Source organism: Zalophus californianus, chromosome 4, assembly GCF_009762305.2.
Source record: "Zalophus californianus isolate mZalCal1 chromosome 4, mZalCal1.pri.v2, whole genome shotgun sequence".
In the NCBI taxonomy this organism is placed as follows: Eukaryota; Metazoa; Chordata; class Mammalia; order Carnivora; family Otariidae; genus Zalophus; species Zalophus californianus.
This window is the reverse complement of record NC_045598.1, coordinates 9,193,838-9,213,863: the sequence shown is the minus strand read 5'-3', so window position 1 is coordinate 9,213,863 and position 20,026 is coordinate 9,193,838. Positions and strand designations below refer to the sequence as shown.

General features: G+C 41.5%; 1 protein-coding gene across 6 annotated transcripts in view; it reads right to left on the bottom strand.

The window, feature by feature from the left end:
• VPS13D (vacuolar protein sorting 13 homolog D) overlaps positions 1–20,026 on the bottom strand; it is a 243,972-nt gene that overhangs the window by 103,771 nt on the left and 120,175 nt on the right. For all 6 annotated transcript variants that reach the window (XM_027598088.2, XM_027598452.2, XM_027598171.2 and 3 more), the window contains 8 exons: positions 18,632–18,755; positions 17,391–17,626; positions 14,219–14,327; positions 8,262–8,425; positions 7,257–7,365; positions 4,503–4,682; positions 2,658–2,774; positions 518–667 (listed from right to left, as the gene is read on the bottom strand). In XM_027598088.2, coding sequence (XP_027453889.2) covers positions 518–667; positions 2,658–2,774; positions 4,503–4,682; positions 7,257–7,365; positions 8,262–8,425; positions 14,219–14,327; positions 17,391–17,626; positions 18,632–18,755 — 1,189 coding nt within the window. The remainder of the gene's footprint in view (positions 1–517; positions 668–2,657; positions 2,775–4,502; positions 4,683–7,256; positions 7,366–8,261; positions 8,426–14,218; positions 14,328–17,390; positions 17,627–18,631; positions 18,756–20,026) is intronic.

The following is a 20,026-nucleotide window of genomic DNA, read 5'->3' as shown; positions in this document are numbered from 1 at the left end:
TGCAGGGCTTAGCTCTTTTGTTTCCCACCTCTCAAGGGTTACGGTCTTTCAATGCCTGATTTACAGTGCCTTGAACCTGTTGTCTCCTTATTTTATCTGGACTTGGGGGCTGCTTCAGGTAGGAGAGTAAATCTGGTCCCTGTTAGTACATCTTGGCCAGAAGTACAAGTCCAGTTCCCTTATTTTTTTCTCCCTATAATGAATGCCAATTTCTCTAACGATGGTTAAATGATTTCCTGTTATTTTTTTCCTATGGGCAAATGGTGAACCATGGGCTACTTTCCTCCATGCCACTTGGACTAAATTATCTAAGTTACTGATGAACTGGCTACTATATAGAAAAATTGGTGAGACAAACATAGACAGCAACAATTATTTCCATAGAATAATCTTTTGAAGGCCATAAAAGATATCTCTGCCAAAGCATTAATGTTCTTAGGACACCAAACACTGGATCTGGTTGGGTGCTCAGCAAGAAAATAAGGAGATTTAACAAGTTCTGAACTACCCCCATTACCTGCACATCCTGTATGCTGAGCTCAAGCATATGACTTGTTGCCAACTGCGTATAATGCACATTGATTCCTGTAAGACTTGCAAAGACCAGTTCTTCTGGGACTTTATTAATTAAGGACAACCCAATTCCACCTTCTAACTTCACAAGCACCTGAAAGGAAACCAAAATACAACACAGTTTAAAACAGAGGTCAAGGTAGCCAGGAGAGTGCAAGGAAACAAATGGCTTTAAATCCTTCTACTCTACCTCTGAGCAGGTAAAAACCCAACTCCAGCCTCTCACTAGGAGACTTTCTCTCTGGGCACAGTGCCTACTCCATCCAGAACTCCAAAGTGATATGATATGATGATACCTCTTCCCAGAGACTGAGGACATTCTGCATTTCATTATAGGAAAATAATTGTTTGAGAATCTTTCTCCCTATTTGGGATGCAAGCTTTTAGTAAGCTATTCACTGGACTTCCGTAATATCCGACATGGTGCTTTACACGTAGGTCCTTAATTTTTTTAAAATCACTGAATGGAACAGGAGAAGATATTTGCAAATGACACTACAAAGGGCTGATATCCAAGATCTATAAAGAACTTTTCAAACTCAACAACCAAAAAACAATCAAGTCAAAAAATGGGCAGAAGACATGAACAGACACTTCTCCAAAGAAGACATACAAATGGCTAACAGACACATGAAAAAATGTTCATCATCATTAGCCATCAGGGAAATTCAAATCAAAACCACATTGAGATACCACCTTACACCAGTTAGAATGGCAAAAATTGACAGGGCAAGAAACAACAAATGTTGGAGAGGTTGTGGAGAAAGGGGAACCCTCTTACACTGTTGGTGGGAATGCAAGTTGGTACAGCCACTTTGGAAAACAGTGTGGAGGTGCCTCAAAAAATTAAATACAGAGCTACCCAGCAATTGTACTCCTGGGTATTTACCCCAAAGACATAGATTTAGTGAAAAGAAGGGCCATATGCACCCCAATGTTCACAGCAGCAATGTCCACAACAGCCATATTGTAGAAAGAGCCGAGATGCCCTTCAACAGACGAATGGATAAAGAAGACGTGGTCCGTACATACAATGGAATATTACCCAGCCATCAGAAAGGATGAATGCCCAACTTTTACATCAACATGGATGGGACTGGAAGAGATTATGCTAAGTGAAATAAGTCAAGCAGAGAAAGTAAATTATCATATGGTTTCACTTATTTGTGGAACATAAGGAATAGAATGGAGGACATTAGGAGAAGAAAGGGAAAAATGAAGAGGGGGAAATTGGAGGGGGAGACAAACCATGAGAGACTATGGACTCCGAGAAATAAACTGAGGGTTCTAGAGGGGAGGGTGTGGAGGGATGGGTTAGCCCGGTGATGGGTATTAAGGAGGGCACATATTGCATGGAGCACTGGGTGCTATACGAAAACAATAAATCATGGATCACTATATCAAAAACTAATGATGTACTGTATGGTGACTAACATAAAAAATAAAATTAAAAAAAATAAGCATAAAAAAAATCACTGAATATCCAATAAGTATATATCTTCTTTTTTTTTTTTTTTTAAGATTTTATTTATTTGACAGAGAGAGCAAGCACAAGCAGGTGGGGAGCAGAGGGAGAGGGAGAAGCAGGCTCTCCACTGAGCAGGGAGCCTGATGCGGGGCTCGATCCCAGGACCCTGGGATCGTGACCTGAGCTGAAGGCAGACGCTTAACGGACTGAGCCACCCAGGCGCCCCAGTGTACATTTTCACGTTTACCTCATGTTCCTTTTCAAACTTTTCACTTTCCAAGGCCCAAACAAGAGAAAGAAGAAGAAAGATGACAAGAGAAAACTGGGGCCCCTCAAAAAATCTAGTTTGCTTATTCTTGACCTTGTATAAATTCAAATAGTTTAGTTTTCTTCATTTTCATCTTACTTTTGCAATCATTATTACATTCTGATTCAACTTTAGCTGTCATTTAATTAACATATTCACACATTCATGTTGTGATGACATAAACACCAGGAAGCAACAGCTATATTTGGAATTCAGAGGGCAGAAAGAGGTCTAAAACTGAGAAAACCACAGCGCAAAATTCTAAAAAATTAATGATAAAGAAATGAATTTGCAATACTTAAAACTTACTTCCAATTCCTGCTCTGTGTCTGGATTCTTTAATTTCTGTACCTCTTGTTCAGTAACAGGAAGTTCATCCACTTCGTATGATGAACGGTCACTTTTCCGTTGGGAGAAATCTGTTATCTGAAGTCGAATAAAACACTGTACTAAGAGGGTTCATACTTCCACAGTGAAACCCATTCCATGCTCAATAGTCCTATGGAAGTTAATGGTTTCAGAAGCGCTGCCAAGTAAGACGTGGGTAATAATGAAGTAAACTTGGTTTTAAGTCTACATGGCAAAAGCCAAGGTACAGACCTCGAGAGCCCCATATAGGGGGGCTAGGCATCTACAGGTGATCTAGAATTATTGGTCAAGTCAAAATATACAAATCTCAAGATCACTGCATTCAAGTTTGCTAAAAGAAGGGTGCTTTTAGAAGAGGTATTGTGGATTATGACATACTACCTCGGAGAGTTCACTGTTACACACCAGCATCTTTCCTTTTTCCCTCAGCTCTCTAATTACACCATGACCTGATAAACGTGTACCTCCAGCACAGATCTCTCCTCTGAGCACCAGACCCATATTTACACTGACTTCTAGACATTTTCATGTAAATAGCATATAAGTCCAAAAGTCTGTAGATAGCATATAAGTCCATATAAGTCTCCCAGAAGTCTGCTCTGTGTTCATATCTTAGTGACATGGATTATTGTCCTCATAGTTGCCCAAATCAGAATCCTGAAAGCCATTCCTGACTCCTTCCTCTCTCTCATCCTCATCTTCATTCAATCACTAAATAGGTCAGACTCTACTTCTTAATAAGCTTCCATTTCTGCCTGTTTCTCTCCAACCTCTTTGGGCCCACCCCTGCCACACCCCTGCTATTTACTCTAGTTTGGGCTGCCATAATTTCTCATCCAGATCACTGCAGTTGCCCTCAGCTGATCTATCTCCAGTTTTCATCCACTCCAATCCTCCACATTGCAGACAGAAATGAGCAATCTAAAATAAATTTCTGGTCATGTCATTCCCTGACTCCTCATTGCCAGAGAAAAACCACAAAATTTGCAGCATGTATCAGGCTTTTAATAATCTGGCCCCTGCTTCTGTCTCCAGCATTATCTCGGAGCGTACTCTCTGTGCCCATTGGACCATTCCCCTTTCATTGCCAGGCCTTCACTTATCAACTTCCCAAATCCTATATTATTTCTTTATTATGTTTTTGCTTATTGTTTGTTTACCCCTCCAGGATGTGAGTTCCAAGACTGCAGGGAGTTTTGTCTGTTTGTTCAGTAGTACGTGCTCAGTACCAAGAACTGTGCTTGGCTCTAATACGTGTTCAGTAAATAACTGTTGAATGAACACTCTTCTTATTAGGGCACAGCCCCTCCACCTTCCCTTTTCGATTTGGCTAACTCCTTTCAGTCAACCTTTAGATCTCAGCTTAAATATTACTCCTCTTAGGAAGCCTCCACGTCTAGGAATACGAATCCTTCCTGTATACTCTGCAGAACACCCTCCACTCCTGCTTTGAAAACAAAATACTGTCATTGTCTGACCAGGGACCTCATGTATCTTTGTTGTTAATATATCAATTTTAATATATAATGACCGATAATAATAATATGTACCATTCTTGGCATTGCCTTCTTTAATTCTTATACTTTTTAAATATCATCTTATGTTTTTATACTTCAATTCATGTAACAACTTTGTGAAATAGGTCCTACCCCTATTTTATAAACGAGGACATCATATCCTCATAGCCAGCATAAATGTTTTCAATAAATATTTGTGGAATGACTAACCAATGTGTGGGGGGAAAGTACAGTGAGATTCATGTTAGTTCTTATGATAAATCATCACCTGGAGTGCTCTAGTTGGTCCGTCTGGGATGACTCTGATGGATAACATTCCAGAACCAGGCCTCAGTTTTTGGTTGATAAACTGTTGTTCAGGTGGAACTGGCCCCAGAAGCTCCATGGAAGTATCAGGACCAAGAACAACTTCAGCTCCATCAAACAAACCAGAAAGCCCTCCTTTGGCCTAAAAGAATAAAGATGTGTAAGAAAAGGGAAAGGCCTCGACTTTGACAATGTAACATGTCATTTGAAACAAGTTATCAAATTTGAATTCTCTTTTGAAGGGTCATGATCAATTTTTATTTATTTATTTATTTTTTAAATTTATTTTTAAAGTTTTTTTTTTTTTTTTTAATTCATTTGAAACACAGAGGTACAGAGAGAGAAAGCATGAGCAGGGAGAGAGGCAGAGGGAGAAGCAGGCTCCTCGCTAAGCCCGGAGCCTGATGTGGGGCTTGATCCCATGACCCTGGGATCATGACCTGAGCCAAAGGCAGACGCTTAACCATCTGAGCCACCCAGGTGCCCCATGATCAATTTTTAACAAAGCATTTACTATTTCTTCAGCTTTACTGAAGGTGAAAACCAGGAGGATTACCTGGGCAAGATGGAAAGTTATGCTATATGAATTTAGGGAATTCTGAGTAAGAATAGAGCATATTGGTTTAGTAATAACTTCCAGTCATTAAAATAAGCTTTAAAAAAAGTACCAAAACCCTGTTTCTGAGTATTCTCATTCAGGTTTGCTTAAAAATCTAGAACATTCTGAAAATGTAGCAATTATAACTATCACTCAGCTTTCTAGTAAGAAGCAAATTCTAGAGTTGAAAACCTCCGCAAACAGGCCTACGGTTGGACTGTCAGCTCAAATATTCAAAAGATGGTGCCTCTTCTAAAATGAAACAGGGAACAGTGAATGTCCTCTGAGAGCCAGCTATTCAGACCTTTGGAGGAAAGTATCTTCTTGCTCTCTGCCCCAAACAAAACAGAAGTCTATGGGACCATGCCTATGGGACACAGCAGATACAGGGCTAGAGAAGATAATGGCTAGCGTGTCTTGATCCCCTTTGTTTTTAAATACTGAGTAATGAAAAGGCAACTCTGAGCTGGGTTTACAGAACAGATTTCAACATGGAGAAAGCTTTTTACGATTGTTATAAGTTTGGAAAGAAAGTGCGTACACAACCTTATCAGGGCAGTGTCAGATGTTTAATGCCTTCAATTACTTTATTTAGAATAATATGATCGAAACAAGCTTATTTCCCTAACCAAAGCACACCCTGCTCAGCTGAATGCTGTTATTATGGGGTCATTCACAACCACAGGAATGATGAAAAAAGATTCAAGAAACAACAAACACCAGCAAAGGATGGGGGTGGGGGTGCTGCTCTACGAGAATCCGAATTACATGGGCTTTAGGAACAAACCGGAAGGGAAGTCCGGGTCAGACCCGGGGCCCAACAATTACAACGTGCCCTCTCTTGCCTCCAGAAGCCTGAATTGTATTGCTAATTGAAAATCACAAATCCATTCCAGATGTGTGCTTCATAGAAGTAAGCAGCTTGTGTTTGACAGAAAAAGCTCAGGGCAGGAGAGATAAAGAAAATAAATCTCACCAAGCAGCAGGCGGAGGCTCCTTCCAATTTTGCTCATTGCCCTGGTGAACAACCTCCCACTGTGAAGGGACAGCCTGGTGTGCACCAGGAACAAACACACTAAGGGTCCTCTAGCCAGGGCCTGATGCTCTCCTGTTTACCTTTTGGGTAAAGCCCTGGGCTGAGGCAGAAACTGCACCACATCACACATGTTCAGCTATATGCCCAAACCTCTGTGACAACTTCCTACCTCCTCATCCCATAACCCTGGTCTCATTTCTGGCCTGAAGCCAGAAGGGCAGAAAATCCAAACTCCTGGTCATTTTCTAAACACATGTTTTCTTATGACGTCCCCGGCAATTTATCATGGGATAGACTGGTGGAGGACAGAGGAAACTGACCAGCAATCTTCATTCTGACATTTGCTACAATAATTAAATGCTTATTTGGGCACCACTAAGAATGCAGAAATAAACAGAATCTAGAGAATGCAGAGCCCATGATGACTGCTTACCATCGCCTAGAATACTTCACAGAAGACTGTTGTAGATATTAGATTAATTCCACAGGCCTAAAATTAATCCACTTAACTTAGTGGTGGGCTTTTAGCTGGCATTTTTCTTTCTTTCTTTTAAAAATTACATAGGTAATTTTTTTAAAGATTTTTTTTTTTAAAGATTTTATTTATTTGAGAGAGAGAGAGCGAGCACAAGTGGGGAAAGACAGAGGGAGAGGGAGAAGCAGACTCCCCGCTGAGCAGGGAGCCCACTGTGGGACTCAATCCCAGGACCCTGAGATCATGACCTGAGCTGAAGACAGACGCTTAACCAACTGAGCCACCCAGATACCCCACATAGGTAATCTATACAACCAAAGAAAAATAATCCAGATAAGCCAAGAAAAAAAAAAATCCCACTACTTATGGGCAACCATTCCCAATACATTTCTCATAGATCACCTTCAAGAATATCTTCCCTGTAAATACACAGATGTACAACCAAAGTTCCTTGACCTTCCTGACTCTAACGAAATAATGCGTACTTGCTCTGTAATGATCTCTGTAATGATCTCCCCCTTTCAGTGTATTTATCTTAATTGAGACTTTGCTTCAAAGAAGGTTCAACCACTGCTTGCTGCAACTGAGGGTGTCAAACACTACTGACCTGGACAACCAACCCGTGCAGGCCACAGGTCAGTTTTCCTTCCCGGAAACTCCACGTCTGAGTTGTGCTTCGCCTGCGATCCGGCTTTCTCAGCATCAGTGGCTCAAATCTGGAAGACAGGACAATGCAGTGAGTCGTCGGAGTCAAATATGTTAGGCATGAAGAGAGTTATCAGGATCGTGGTTTTGCTCTTCTTTCTTCCAATATCCTCCACCCTTAAAACCTAAAGGGCAGGTAGCCTGCATCCCATGCAGCGAGGTATCTCTTAAGGAGGAAAGAGGAATAAGACAAAATGGAAAGCAATGAACAAGGGGCCACAAAGGAGTACCAGTACTTTTAAGGATTCACAATAGATGTGACAATCAGGTCCCTGCATTCCCACAGTGACGAGCTGTCATGCAGTTTGAGAAATATTTTCTAGAGGTTTTTTTCCTATTTAATTCCCAATTATTTTTATTTTATATTGGGTTTTCAGTTGTAAGTCATGTAAAGTACTTACGGAAGTGAATAAGGTACCAACTGAAAACAAACACACTGACCTCATAAAGAAACTAAGGCATAAGCAAACCAAATAACTTATTTTGTCCCCGATAATGGATTCAAACCCAAGGATTTGGTCATAAAAACACATTTGATTATTCTCTCAATAATTTATTTCTGCTTTTGAAATATTTAACAAGAATTCTTAAAAAGATTTTTAAAAACCGGCTCATTTCTAGGGAAGAATGGAGGATAGAGGTTTGGTGGAAAGAGATAATTCACTTTTTCATAACATACCCTTCTTACTGTTTGACCTACATGGGCATTTCAACAACAGCTTAACAAAAATAAAATAAAGACCCAAAAGTCATATTTGGGAATGTGACGGGTCTCTCACTGAAGAAAAATACAAATCTAAAAATACAAATTCTTACTTCATTTACATACTCACTTTTTGGCGTGTACCTCCACTGAAACGGAGTTTGGAAGCAATGGGCGTGCATCAAAAGTTGCCTAGAAAAGTACCTGTTGTCAGTTACTGCAGCAAGACCAGCGATATCCAAGATGGCGGAGCCCTCCGGGGAGCGGGCCGCAGAGGGCTTATTGGGGTTGTGAGGCACTGAAGATCCCTCGTGGGCCAACATGCCTGTGCCGGTCATCCTCCACAGTTGGGAGCGCTTCCCGGGCTCCTGGGGGCAGAGACACATGGACAGAGCCAAGCTTCAGGTAAGGATGTCAAGAGCTTCACACGAGGGCTAAGTTCTCAAGTGGAAACTACACTCGAAGACATTTTCCACATTATATGCATGCTTAATTCTAACTTCCACTGTTGTCAGTCCCGAGCTGCACTCAGGATGAAATATGCTGAACTCCTGAACCAAACATTACAAATAATATATATTTTAGGAATGTATGTTTTCATATACTTAGTATTTTGTGAGCAAACTAGTGAATCGAGGTTCAGTCCAATCTCCATTAGCTGCATTGCTAGGATAACTGCTGTCCCAGATGGTGACCCTCGGGTGCCCCTACCTTTGAGAGGGATCCAATTATATAAAGTATATATGATATTCTTTATATTTGATCACCGGTAATCCTCATAACTGGCAGACAACCAGAATTTACCAGATGTCTTCTCCCTTCCCGTGTTTATAATGGAAGTACACTATATTGATGGTTTCTAATTTATAAATTGTATTCAAATATAAAGTTGACTGAATTCAAAGGTTATACTAAGTTGACTACTGTTAATTCTAAATATAGTTTCTTCTTCGGAATATTTTATAAACAGCACTTGGACTTCCAGGTCAATCCATGGAAGTCTATAAAATCCATTATTTTCAAGAAGTAAAAATAATAATGATAATAATAATACTTATTGAGAATTTACCATGTGCCAGTCACTGATCCATGGGATTTACATGTGGTAACTCATTTAATCCTTAAAATAATCCAATAACGTATATCCTATTACCATCTTTACTTATAGGTGAGGAGGTCACAGCTCAGTGAGATGAAGAAACTCTGCCATGGTCACCTAACCAGTGGGTGGAGGAGTGAGGACTTCATCTCCACAGCCTGATTTCAAAGACAACACGCTTAACTGTTTTGCTCACACAGCCTTTCTAACACAGTCCAGATATTCTAGTGCAGTAACCCCTAACCATCTAGAATGCTTTCTGTGTGAACATACACTCCAGCTAGCCCTGTCAGGATCACATCCACTCTCACCAGCCAGGAGCTCCTCCAGAGTAACAAACACGTATGGGTAGCGCACACTGAGTACTGGGGACCATGCTGCCCCTGTCTGGAAAGACAGCTTCTACATTACATTCTAACAGAGTCAAAACTAATGAAGTCGTATGAGCGCCAGACTCAAATGCCAAGATCTGAAACGCAGCTGCACCAATTACTAGCTGAATGACCTCGGACAGGTTACTAAATCTCTCAGAGCCTCTGTTTCCTGATCTGTCAAAGGGGGAAATTAAGCTATCTTGTAGGGTTCTTGTTGTAAGCGTAACAAATAGAAGGCACTTGGCACAGGGTGTGGCCTCACGAAATGTTTACTGTGTTATGATGACTATCGCCCGGCACTTTAGGTACTTCATCTTAGTTGATCCGTCTCACAAACCTGTTAGATCAGTAAGAAAATAAGGCTCCGTGAGGAATGTGAAATACCAGATACTGTATATCTTTAAGTGGCAAAACCAAAACGCAAAGCGAGAAAGATACGATGCTCTTTCTCCCGTGGGCTCCTGCCTCCTGCGTCTGTAAAGAGAGAGGAAACCGAGCCGCACACCTGCGGCCCCCACATGCTCACTTCTCTGTTCTCGGTAAGAGAAGCACCTCTATCCACGGTGCCCAAACCACGTGGAAAAGCAACTCAATTATCCTGCAGGTGTTCCAGATTGGGAGTCAAAGCACAGATGCCGGATGAAATCAAGTTTTCCTACCTGGATTCCTCTACTGTCTGCCCTTATGTGTAGACTCATCAGAGTTAGAAACTACCAACATTTCCATCTAAAAATCTGAAATAAGTCAATCAGAGGAAGACATGTATCATATGACCTCACTGATAGGAGGGATTCTCAATCTCAGGAAACAAACTGAGGGTTGCTGGAGTGGTGGGGGTTGGGAGGGATGGGGTGGCTGTTGATGGACATTGGGGAGGGTATGTGCTATGGTGAGCGCTGTGAATTGTGCAAGACTGTTGAATCACAGACCTGTACCTCTGAAAAAATAATACATTATATTTTATATTTTTTATTTTATTTATTTACTTATATTTATTTTTATTATATATATTTATATATACATAAATATATATATATATAAGAAGATAGCAGGAAGGGTAAAATGAAGGGGGGGAATCGGAGGGGGAGACGAACCATGAGAGACGATGGACTCTGAGAAACAAACTGAGGGTTCTAGAGGGGAGAGGGGTGGGGGTATGGGTTAGCCTGGTGATGGGTATTAAAGAGGGCATGTACTGAATGGAGCACTGGGTGTTATGCACAAACAATGAATCATGGAACACTACATCAAAAACTAATGATGTAATGTATGGTGATTAACATAACATAATAAAATGAAAAAAAAAATCTGAGATGTACCATTCTCCTTCCACTTCCCTTCCCGCCCTCCTTCCCTCACAATTTAGCCTGAAAACCTTGAGATGACACTGAGGAAGACAGAAGTCCATGGGGACTGTGAGTGTTGGCAGTGGGGGGAGGGGGTGGACAGCCCAGAGTGTGGTGTTGAAGCCCAAGGTAGGTGATGGTCCAGTCCTCCACGGGACTGGAGGCTGGAAGCTTAGTGTGGGCCGTCAGAGGCAGGGAGAGGTGAGAAGAGCATTCCTGTGAGGGTTGGAGGTTGAAAAGGGTGCTTGCTGTCTAGGACGTGGAGATCAGAGTCCAAGCCAGGTCCCAGCGTGTGTTCACACAGGGGATTGGGTGCAATTCTGGTGACAGAAAATGGGTTACATTCAGAGGAAGTGATCAAATTAGTAAATACGTTCTTAGTGCTGGACAAGGGACTTACAAACATGGGAAGGGAGAAAATTAGGATGAATTTGTGATGTTGGACTGGAATTGGAAATATCAGTGTGAACTGCTGGTTCTTAAAATACAGAGATAGAAAAATATGCAAAATATATAAATACTTATATAGAATATGTGTGTGTATACACATGTATACTCTGTATGTACATGTACATATATCACAGTGTGGGTGCGGGCACTCGTGTGTATGTACACATATGCCGTGCACAGAAAACCCCTGGCTCTATCTCCTGGGAGAGCCTGGAAACGACACTACAGTAGCAACAAGTGCACCTAGTGTACGCATCTTAGCTTTCTAACTTCCACTCTCTGCTAGGAGGGATCGGGGCTCCCTGAAGAAGGGGCAAATCCAGAAATGCAGAAAGGAAAGTACAGATGAGCCCAGAATAACCTGCTGTTAGAAAGTACAGACGTGTTCAAGGAATGAGGGGTATATGTCAAAAGGACACCGAAGATAAAAGAGCTCCCACTGGCCGAATATGGGAATTAAGCATTAAATATATCCTGACAGCAACAGGTAACCCACTGAAGAAAAGAAGAATCCATCCTGATGACATACACGAAGCTATGGACCACACTGACAGCCCTGCCCAAAATTCTTACGGTAGAGACCTAATCTGAAATTTTGATGGTATCTGGAAATGGAACCTTTGGGTGATAATTAGGTTTAGATCAGGGCATATGGGTAGGACTCTCCTGATGGAATTAGTAATTAGTGCCATTACAAGGACAGGCACCAACGAGCTTGCTTTCTCCCCCCACCCTCAGACTCTGCCATTTGAGGACATAGTGAGAAGGCAGAAGTCTACAAGCCAGGAAGTGGACCCTCAGCAGAGAACCAAATGGCCAGCACCCTGATCCTGGACCTCCCAGCCTCCAGAACTGTGAGAAATGAATTCCCATTATTCCAGTCATCCAGTCTATAGTGTTTCATTATGGAAGTCTAAGCCAATACATAGACATAATACACAGAAAATCTGAAGAAGATGAGGATATCTGCACAGTTTCAAAGTACCTGTCCACAAAGTATTTACTAAATACAAGGGAAAGAGAAAAACTTTGCTCTACAGTACAGAAGGTTGGCAACCACCACCTTCATCAAGTGCTAAAGTTAACATCAACAGTAACAGGACAAATCAAAATCACAGCATCCCTTCTATAGAATTTCTGCCAGTTTTTCTCTGAGTTTGAGATTCTTTCAAAATAAAAAGTAAAAGGACAAAAACCAACCAACCAACCAAAAACCCAAAATGTCAGACTTTCTACTGTTGGTTTCCAGTTGAAGAGCAGAGGACCCTTTCCTAATGCTAATTCTTGGAACATAGCCTAGTTTGGGATGTCAACGTAACTCATTTAGATCTACCCTCCTATGTACCAGTTTTCATCCTCATCAAGGGAAATTAACAGCAGTAAAAATGTTATACAAATTATAACATCTTTTTCAAAATGTTTTTCCTACTTCATAAAAAAAATCTGTTTTTGTCTGCTTCACAGTCACCTAGCCCTTGGAAATTACAGTTATTTATCATTTCTGTTTTGCTGATCACACCTGGTGCTCGAATCCCAGCTGGCAAATCACCTTTACTCCTGAGCCTGTCTCCATTCATGCTAACATCCTCATCAACTTGAACATTCTTGGAAAGCCATCTGACAACATCATTTCCAAGGGCTCTGCCATTTTTTTCAATTCACTTGACTTCTGTTGGACCTGCTGCTTTTAATTTTTAGATTATTGCTTTTCAAAGTTTTTCTTCTTCAGAATTCCCAGTAAAAGCCTCCAGACCCATTTACTTTTAATTACTATGCCTCATGGCCTCTTTTAGTCATCACCATTCCCGAATCTTATTTCCAAAATGCATCTCACACATAGGCATAGCCTTCCACAAAAAGAGTGTGATAACACTGTAAGCAAATCTGAATTATATGACTTTGAACTGAATATGTACAAGAAGACATGCAGAAGTACTGATAGAGTGACAGAGGGGTGAACCTTGGACACATCAGGCTCAGTGCCAAGAGGCCACTCAGAAAACACCATTCATATGGAAGTCTAGAACAGAGAAGTACAGAGAGACAGAAAGTGAGGTTAGTGATTGCTTAGGGCTGGGGAGTAAGAGGAAAATGGGGCAAGAGCGCTGGGGAGTAAGAGGAAAATGGGGCAAGAGCTGGGGGAACAGGGTTTCTTCTAGAGGTGATGAAATGTTCTGGGATTGAGTGTGATGACACTTGTGCCTATCTGTGGGTATACTACAAACTCCAAATCGTACACTGTAAGTTGGGGGCCTGTGTGCTGTATGAATTATACCTCAATAAAGCTGTTCAAATATAAAAAGTGAATTAAGAACACATTTAAGGTTTCATTTGATGTACAAAATTTGAAATGATTTGAATCTGCCCCTTTCCCCAATTAAAAATTTGAGAGGAGTTGCATAAACTCAAATCCAAATGAAGCTACATCACTGACACACATTGATACCACTTTTGGTTATAAAAGGTGTCCTTTGTCAGCATTAGGGCAATGGGGTGGTAAAGACACATTCACTTACCAGGGTTATTTTTGGATTGTGTGATTTACATTATGGAAAACCTTTGGGAACACAGCCTTCAGGGAAATGTGATTTAAATAATCAGAGTTGGCAATCTCCCTCCAAGCAGGGAGCCCGATGCGGGGCTCGATCCCAGGACGCTGGGATCATGACCTGAGCCGAAGGCAGACGCCTAACGACTGAGCCACCCAGGTGCCCCGGCAATCTCCCTCCTCTTCAAGTCACTCCTGCACCTCGGTGTTCCCGCCCTGAGCCAGCCATCCAGCCTGCATCCATTGCCCTCCCTGTGCATGAGGAGGGGCTGGACTGGATGACCAGAGTCCCCTCCAGGACTAAACACCTCCTCTTCTAAATTCTAAGTGCTAGGTTCTCTTACCTTCTTCTTTAAAATGACTCTTTGTGTCTTTGGTGAGACATCCAAGACAAGCTCTGCACAGGCAGTGGTCTTGCTGGAGGCCACAGGCCTTCCTGTCCCCTCCTGTAAACTAGAATTAAGATGATAATGCAGATAGACATACATGTATCTACATATACTCAAATGTGTACTCAAGTACTCAGAAGAAAATGCTTAAAATGCTTAAAACCTCATCTGTAAAGAGGAAACTTTTTTTTAATCATAGAAGAAAAAGTCTAACTCAAAGTTGTGGAAAGATCAAGGTTGGGCTGTTTTCTTGTACAGTTCAAAGATGCACTTGTCAGAAGACATACTGATATTTCCCCTCTGCTGATGATTTTAGTGCCTTAAAATTCAGACATAAAAGAATGACTATATAACTTTAGAGCTTCCCCCCGCCCCCCCCCAAATTAAGCCAGACATTCCAAGGGTCCAAGAATTAGCTCTACTCTTTGCCAGACAGAAGATCAGCATCACTGCATCCCCAAGGCTTGGCAAGAAATCAGAAGTCCCTTTAGGATGAAAAGAAAACAAAGGGTTTATAATCACCTTCTTCCAACTCGATCGTTTTGTGTTTCTCCATGGCTTAAGAATCCTAAGCTTTATGGAATGTTGCAGCCTAGCTACACTTTGGGGTATTTTCATAAGATTTTATTTAGATTATTCTCCTGTTTCCACTAATCTCTATCATCAAAAAGGGACCGGTAAATTCGGAGTGAAAAATTAAGTTTTCATGACCAAAAAAGTACAAGTGGCAAAAATAAACAACACATAAATCCGATTTCAACAAAATTAAAACCTTCTGCCCTTCAAGGGACACCAAGAACAAAGTAAAAAGCCAATTCACAAAATGGGAGAGAAGATATTTGCAAATCATATAGCTCATACAGAATTTTTATCCATATTATACAAGGAACTCTTCAAACTCAACAATAAGATGGAAAAAAATAAATTTTAAAATGAGTAAAGGATTTGAATAGACATTTCTCCAAAGATACACAAATGGCCCATAAGCACATGAAAAGCTCAACATCGTGAGTTATTAAGGAAATGCAAATCAAAACCACCGGCAGAAGTTACTATACACCCAGGAGGTAGCCTACAATCAAAAAAATGTAAAATGGCAAGTGTTGGGGGGCCGTGGAGAAACAGAACGCTTGTACATTGCTAGTGGGAACGTACAGTGATTCAGCTGCCACGGAGAACAGGACAGCAGTTCCTCAAAAAGTTACACATAGAAATACCACAGAACCCAGTAATTTCGCTCCTAGGTGTACACACAAAGGAACTGGAAACGAGTACTTAAACAAACAAGTGCAGAGGCACGTTACAGCAGCACCCTTCACAGTGGCCGAAAGTTGGGAGACCACAACTGGTGCCCATCAACAGAGGAATGGACAACAGGGTGTGGTACGCCCATACAACAGAATATTACTCAGCCATGACAGGTAGGGGATTCTGACACAAGCTACAGCGTGGACAAACCTTGAAAACTATGCTAAGTGAAAGAAGCCAGATACAAAGGGTCACGTATTGGTGATTCAATTTATGGGAAATAACTGGAATAGGTAAATCCTTAGGGACAGAAAGCAGACTGCTGGTTGCCAGGGGCTGGGGAGAAGAGGGTGACGGGGAGTAACTGCTTAATGGGCTGGGCGTTTCTTCTTGGACTGATGAAAATGTTCTGGAACTAGATGGGGGTGGTGGCTGCACAACATCACGAATGCACTAAATGTCACTGAACTGTTCATTTTTAAGCGGTTAATTTTATGTTGTGTGCATTTCACCTCAACGGAAACTAAAAGCCAACAAAAACAAAACTAGTCTCTTCCTCAGCATTTGTTCTCTGCAAGAATGCAAAGAAATAGTGTCTAAAATACACCAAAACATGGTGCAATCTCTCTACACACCAAGATTCTTAGGAACGTCTTGTTTTATCTGCTCCCTATCTGCCCAACCCATTAAACTCATAATCACCCATCAGGATTCTTCAGTTAAAGAGCATAATAACTACTGGAATTTAACATGAGAACATAAAGAGAAAAACATGATTAGCAACAGATTAAGAACTGGTTTTTCAGGCACTAAAACCTTAAGCATGTCACTCTGGCAAGTGCCATAATCTTTAAAAAGAAACAGGCAGACTGACTTAATTACAACAAGATAAACAACCCAGCACCATTATTTCCAAAGAGATCTGTAACAAACAAGGAAAAGAATGGCTATTATAAGCCAAGATGCCCGTTCAATTCATAACTAGTGAAATCTGGGCTCTAGGTAGGTGAGCGGTACCACCAGACCCAGAAATTATTTTGTGAGCCTCAGGCACATACAAAAATATCATTCATAAGCAAAATTATTCAGAACATTTTGGAAAGGGATCTGACTTTAAATGTCCTGTACAACGAGTGAGTTATATTTGTCGTGCTAAAGATTTAGCTATTTTCCCCGTTTTTCCCACAGGTAAACTTAAAAACTGGCCCCATAACTGGCACAGAAACAATCAATTGTATTTACATGTTGGTGGAATGACTAGTTTTTGAAAGCCCAATGTTTTGAATCTCTATGTACCAATCTAACAACAGAGTTGGAATAAACTTGCTATTCCTCGCCTGAGTTTCCTAAATACAACTAGTCAGAGGACAGTGAAGGTTATAATTCTCAGGTGGCTCGAATTACTGTCAAGTTGAGCTACTCTGGTTGGCTATCGGTGATGACCAGTATTCTCAATGGGAGAGGGGAGTCAGAATGACGATTTGAATAATTATGATAAAGATTAGTCAGTTTCAAATGAGGAAAGAGATAAAAATAGCAAGAAGTTTAAAAATTATACTAAAAAATACCACCTTAAACAAGAGGAACTGAGGATATGAGAATAATACCTTATGGGAGGATTGTTAAATGCTAGAACGGATTATTGGGGAGATCTTTAAAGAAAAAGAACAGTCTTGCCTCTTCGGATAAATTTAATCTAGCCAGAGGACAAGGGTTTAGCCTAAGACCTCTCAAGATAGACCCTGAGCCTAGGATTTGTTAAAGAATGGAAGGAATCTTCCTTCATCCTTTGGGCCTCTTGAGAACTGCTTAAAATTTAAAACCAGTTAATAATTAGAGCCTTCTGCTTTATGAGAACAGTAGTTTAACCCAGAATTACCCCGAGAATGTATACGTAGCAGCAATGTAAATGAAGTTTTCATAATAAAGCTGTCGGTTATCCTGGAAATCATTCATGTTGCAGTTGAGCTCCGAGGAGCCTGCCCCCTTCACGGTCAGCGTGATGAAAGGAGGCAGGGTGGGTTCATCCCAGGCGTAATCCAATGAAGTCATGGGCTTCACTTCGGTTCGGAGCCTGGGTTCAGCTACCCCGTGCTGAGTAAAGACCACTGGAACCTACGGTAATGGCAGAGAGGATAAAGAGAACTTCCGTTCAGAGCGGTATTACTGGAAAGTGAGTCAGTGCTCCCGAGGCTCAAGTTCCAGATCCTGCCCAAGCGAATCCTACACAGAGCAAAACCACAATCATAAGCATAATCCTCTAGCCTCTTCAAATGCCTTTCTAATCATCTTCCCAACTGCACCAAGCCCAACAGCTAAAGGACACGGGCCATCTCCTCTACTCTCACCGCTCCCCCCCCCCAAACCCCTTGGGATCCACTCTGAACACAGAAAGGAATACAAATTCTGGAATTCAGCTATGGGAAGTCACATAAGATGCTGTTACTCAGAGGCATAATTTATTTATTTATTTATTTAATTTTATTTTTTAATTTGACAGAGAGAGAGAGAGAGACAACGAGAGAGGGAACATAAGCAGGGGAGTGGAAGAGGGAGAAGCAGACTCTCCTCTGAGCAGGGAGCCCAATGCGGGCTCGATCCCAGGACCCCAGGATCATGACCTGAGCTGAAGGCAGACGCTCAATGACTGAGCCACCCAGGTGCCCCTCAGAGGCATAATTTAAAAGAGCCTCTTCTGATTTCCATTTTGGCTTTCCTTGGAAGATTTATAAAAAATGTTCACTGTAATGAAGCAACAGGAGAGGTGCCCATTCCCGTTGTCACCGGACAATCTGATTCTGATTCCTCTCTCTGTTTGTGTGGAGTGTCTACAGAGGACAGAGGGCACCATGTCCACCAAACAATCCAGTCAGAATGATTATGGTGGGCTGAGAAGTCACTTCTGGACAAGGCTGCCCAGCAATCAAACTAACTAGCAGAAGCCACCTCCTGAGGGTAAGGGTGTCTAGGGTTGTCCGGCTGCAGAGATCCCCATATAGTTTCTTTCCAATCCAAGTTTAAAATGCATTTCACCCTTATCTTAAAGGCAGTACTTTATAATTTACACTCCACCTTCCCACACATGAAACAGCCAAACTGGCTCATGACCCCACCCGATACCTTAGAAAAGTTGTCAATTCGGAAAGGAGGGGGTAACTGGTCCGTGTCACTGAACGAGATCCTGTAGGTAGCTCCTCGGAGAGTGATTTCCACGCGCAGGAAAAAGCACTTCCCCAGGGTATCTCTGCACGTAAAGGAAACATGCACACCATGGAGGAAACAAGTTACAGCTCACCCAGACTTCTCGCTATTGTGATATGGTCTGGACCTCAACCGACACCACTGTGTGCTCTTTGATCACACTCGAAAAGTAGAAACTGACCCCGTAATCACACTGAATAAAAAAGAATTCATCCAAGCAACTTCTGAACAGCACGTTGTCGGTACATAGTAAAGCCAATATATTTTACTTGGTGGGCCTGTTTTGGGTAATAGTGCCAGCGTAGCAAATGAGTAAACAGTCTAGATATTAGATTGCTTTGACATAAAAAAAGAGCAATTTCACATGGTTCAAACTAATGTATGGATGTTATTAATAACCAGGGTTTTCATGGTAGGATGATGGAAGGTGAGGAAGAATCCACCAGTAGCTACCAGTAGGTAAACCATGATTTTTCTTCTATATGTGTGTGTTTATGTATACGTGTACGTGTATTTAAATATAGATAGATCACTGGAGAGAATGAGGGAGCTCTTCCTTCAAAAGAATATCAGTTAATAAATGTAGAAGAAATGAAATAATTAGAAAATCACCATTTTGCAACCACCAAGGCAATCACTGATTCAGGCAAGAACCATCAAACCAGTGGGTGAAAGGTTTCCGGGGAGCAGAATATACACACAGTCTCAAATTATCCCCCCAGTGGTCTACTACTGTTTACAAAGAATCAAAGGTAACTTTACAATAGAGAGATCTGGTGGACACCACCCCAATCAAGTGATGACTGAATTTAGCAACATCAATAATGGGACCAACAGATGTCACAGGCTTCCTGTGTGACCCACTGAGAAACATGTAACACCATATATGTAGTATTCTTACCAAAAACGTCTGATCTAAATCTATGTATAGGAAACTCTCAGAGAAATCCAGAAAATAGAACATTCTACAAGAAACTGGCTTGGAATCTTTAAAAATTCCAATGTCAAAAAAGGCAAAAAAGGAAAAGTAGGAGTACTGTAGGTGAAAGTGGATGAGATCTGCCGAATAAAATGCATGATCTGTGACCAGATCCTCAATCAGGAGGAAGGGAGCTGCTATGAAAGACATTTCTTTCTTTCTTTTTTTTTCAGATTTATTTATTCCGGAGAGAGAGAGAGAGAGAGAGTGCGCAAGCGCACGCGTGAGTATGAAGGGCAGAAGGAGAGGGACAGAGAATCCCAAGTAGACTCCACGCTGAGCATGGAGCCAGACACAGGACTCGATCTCATGATCCTAAGATCACAACCTGAGCC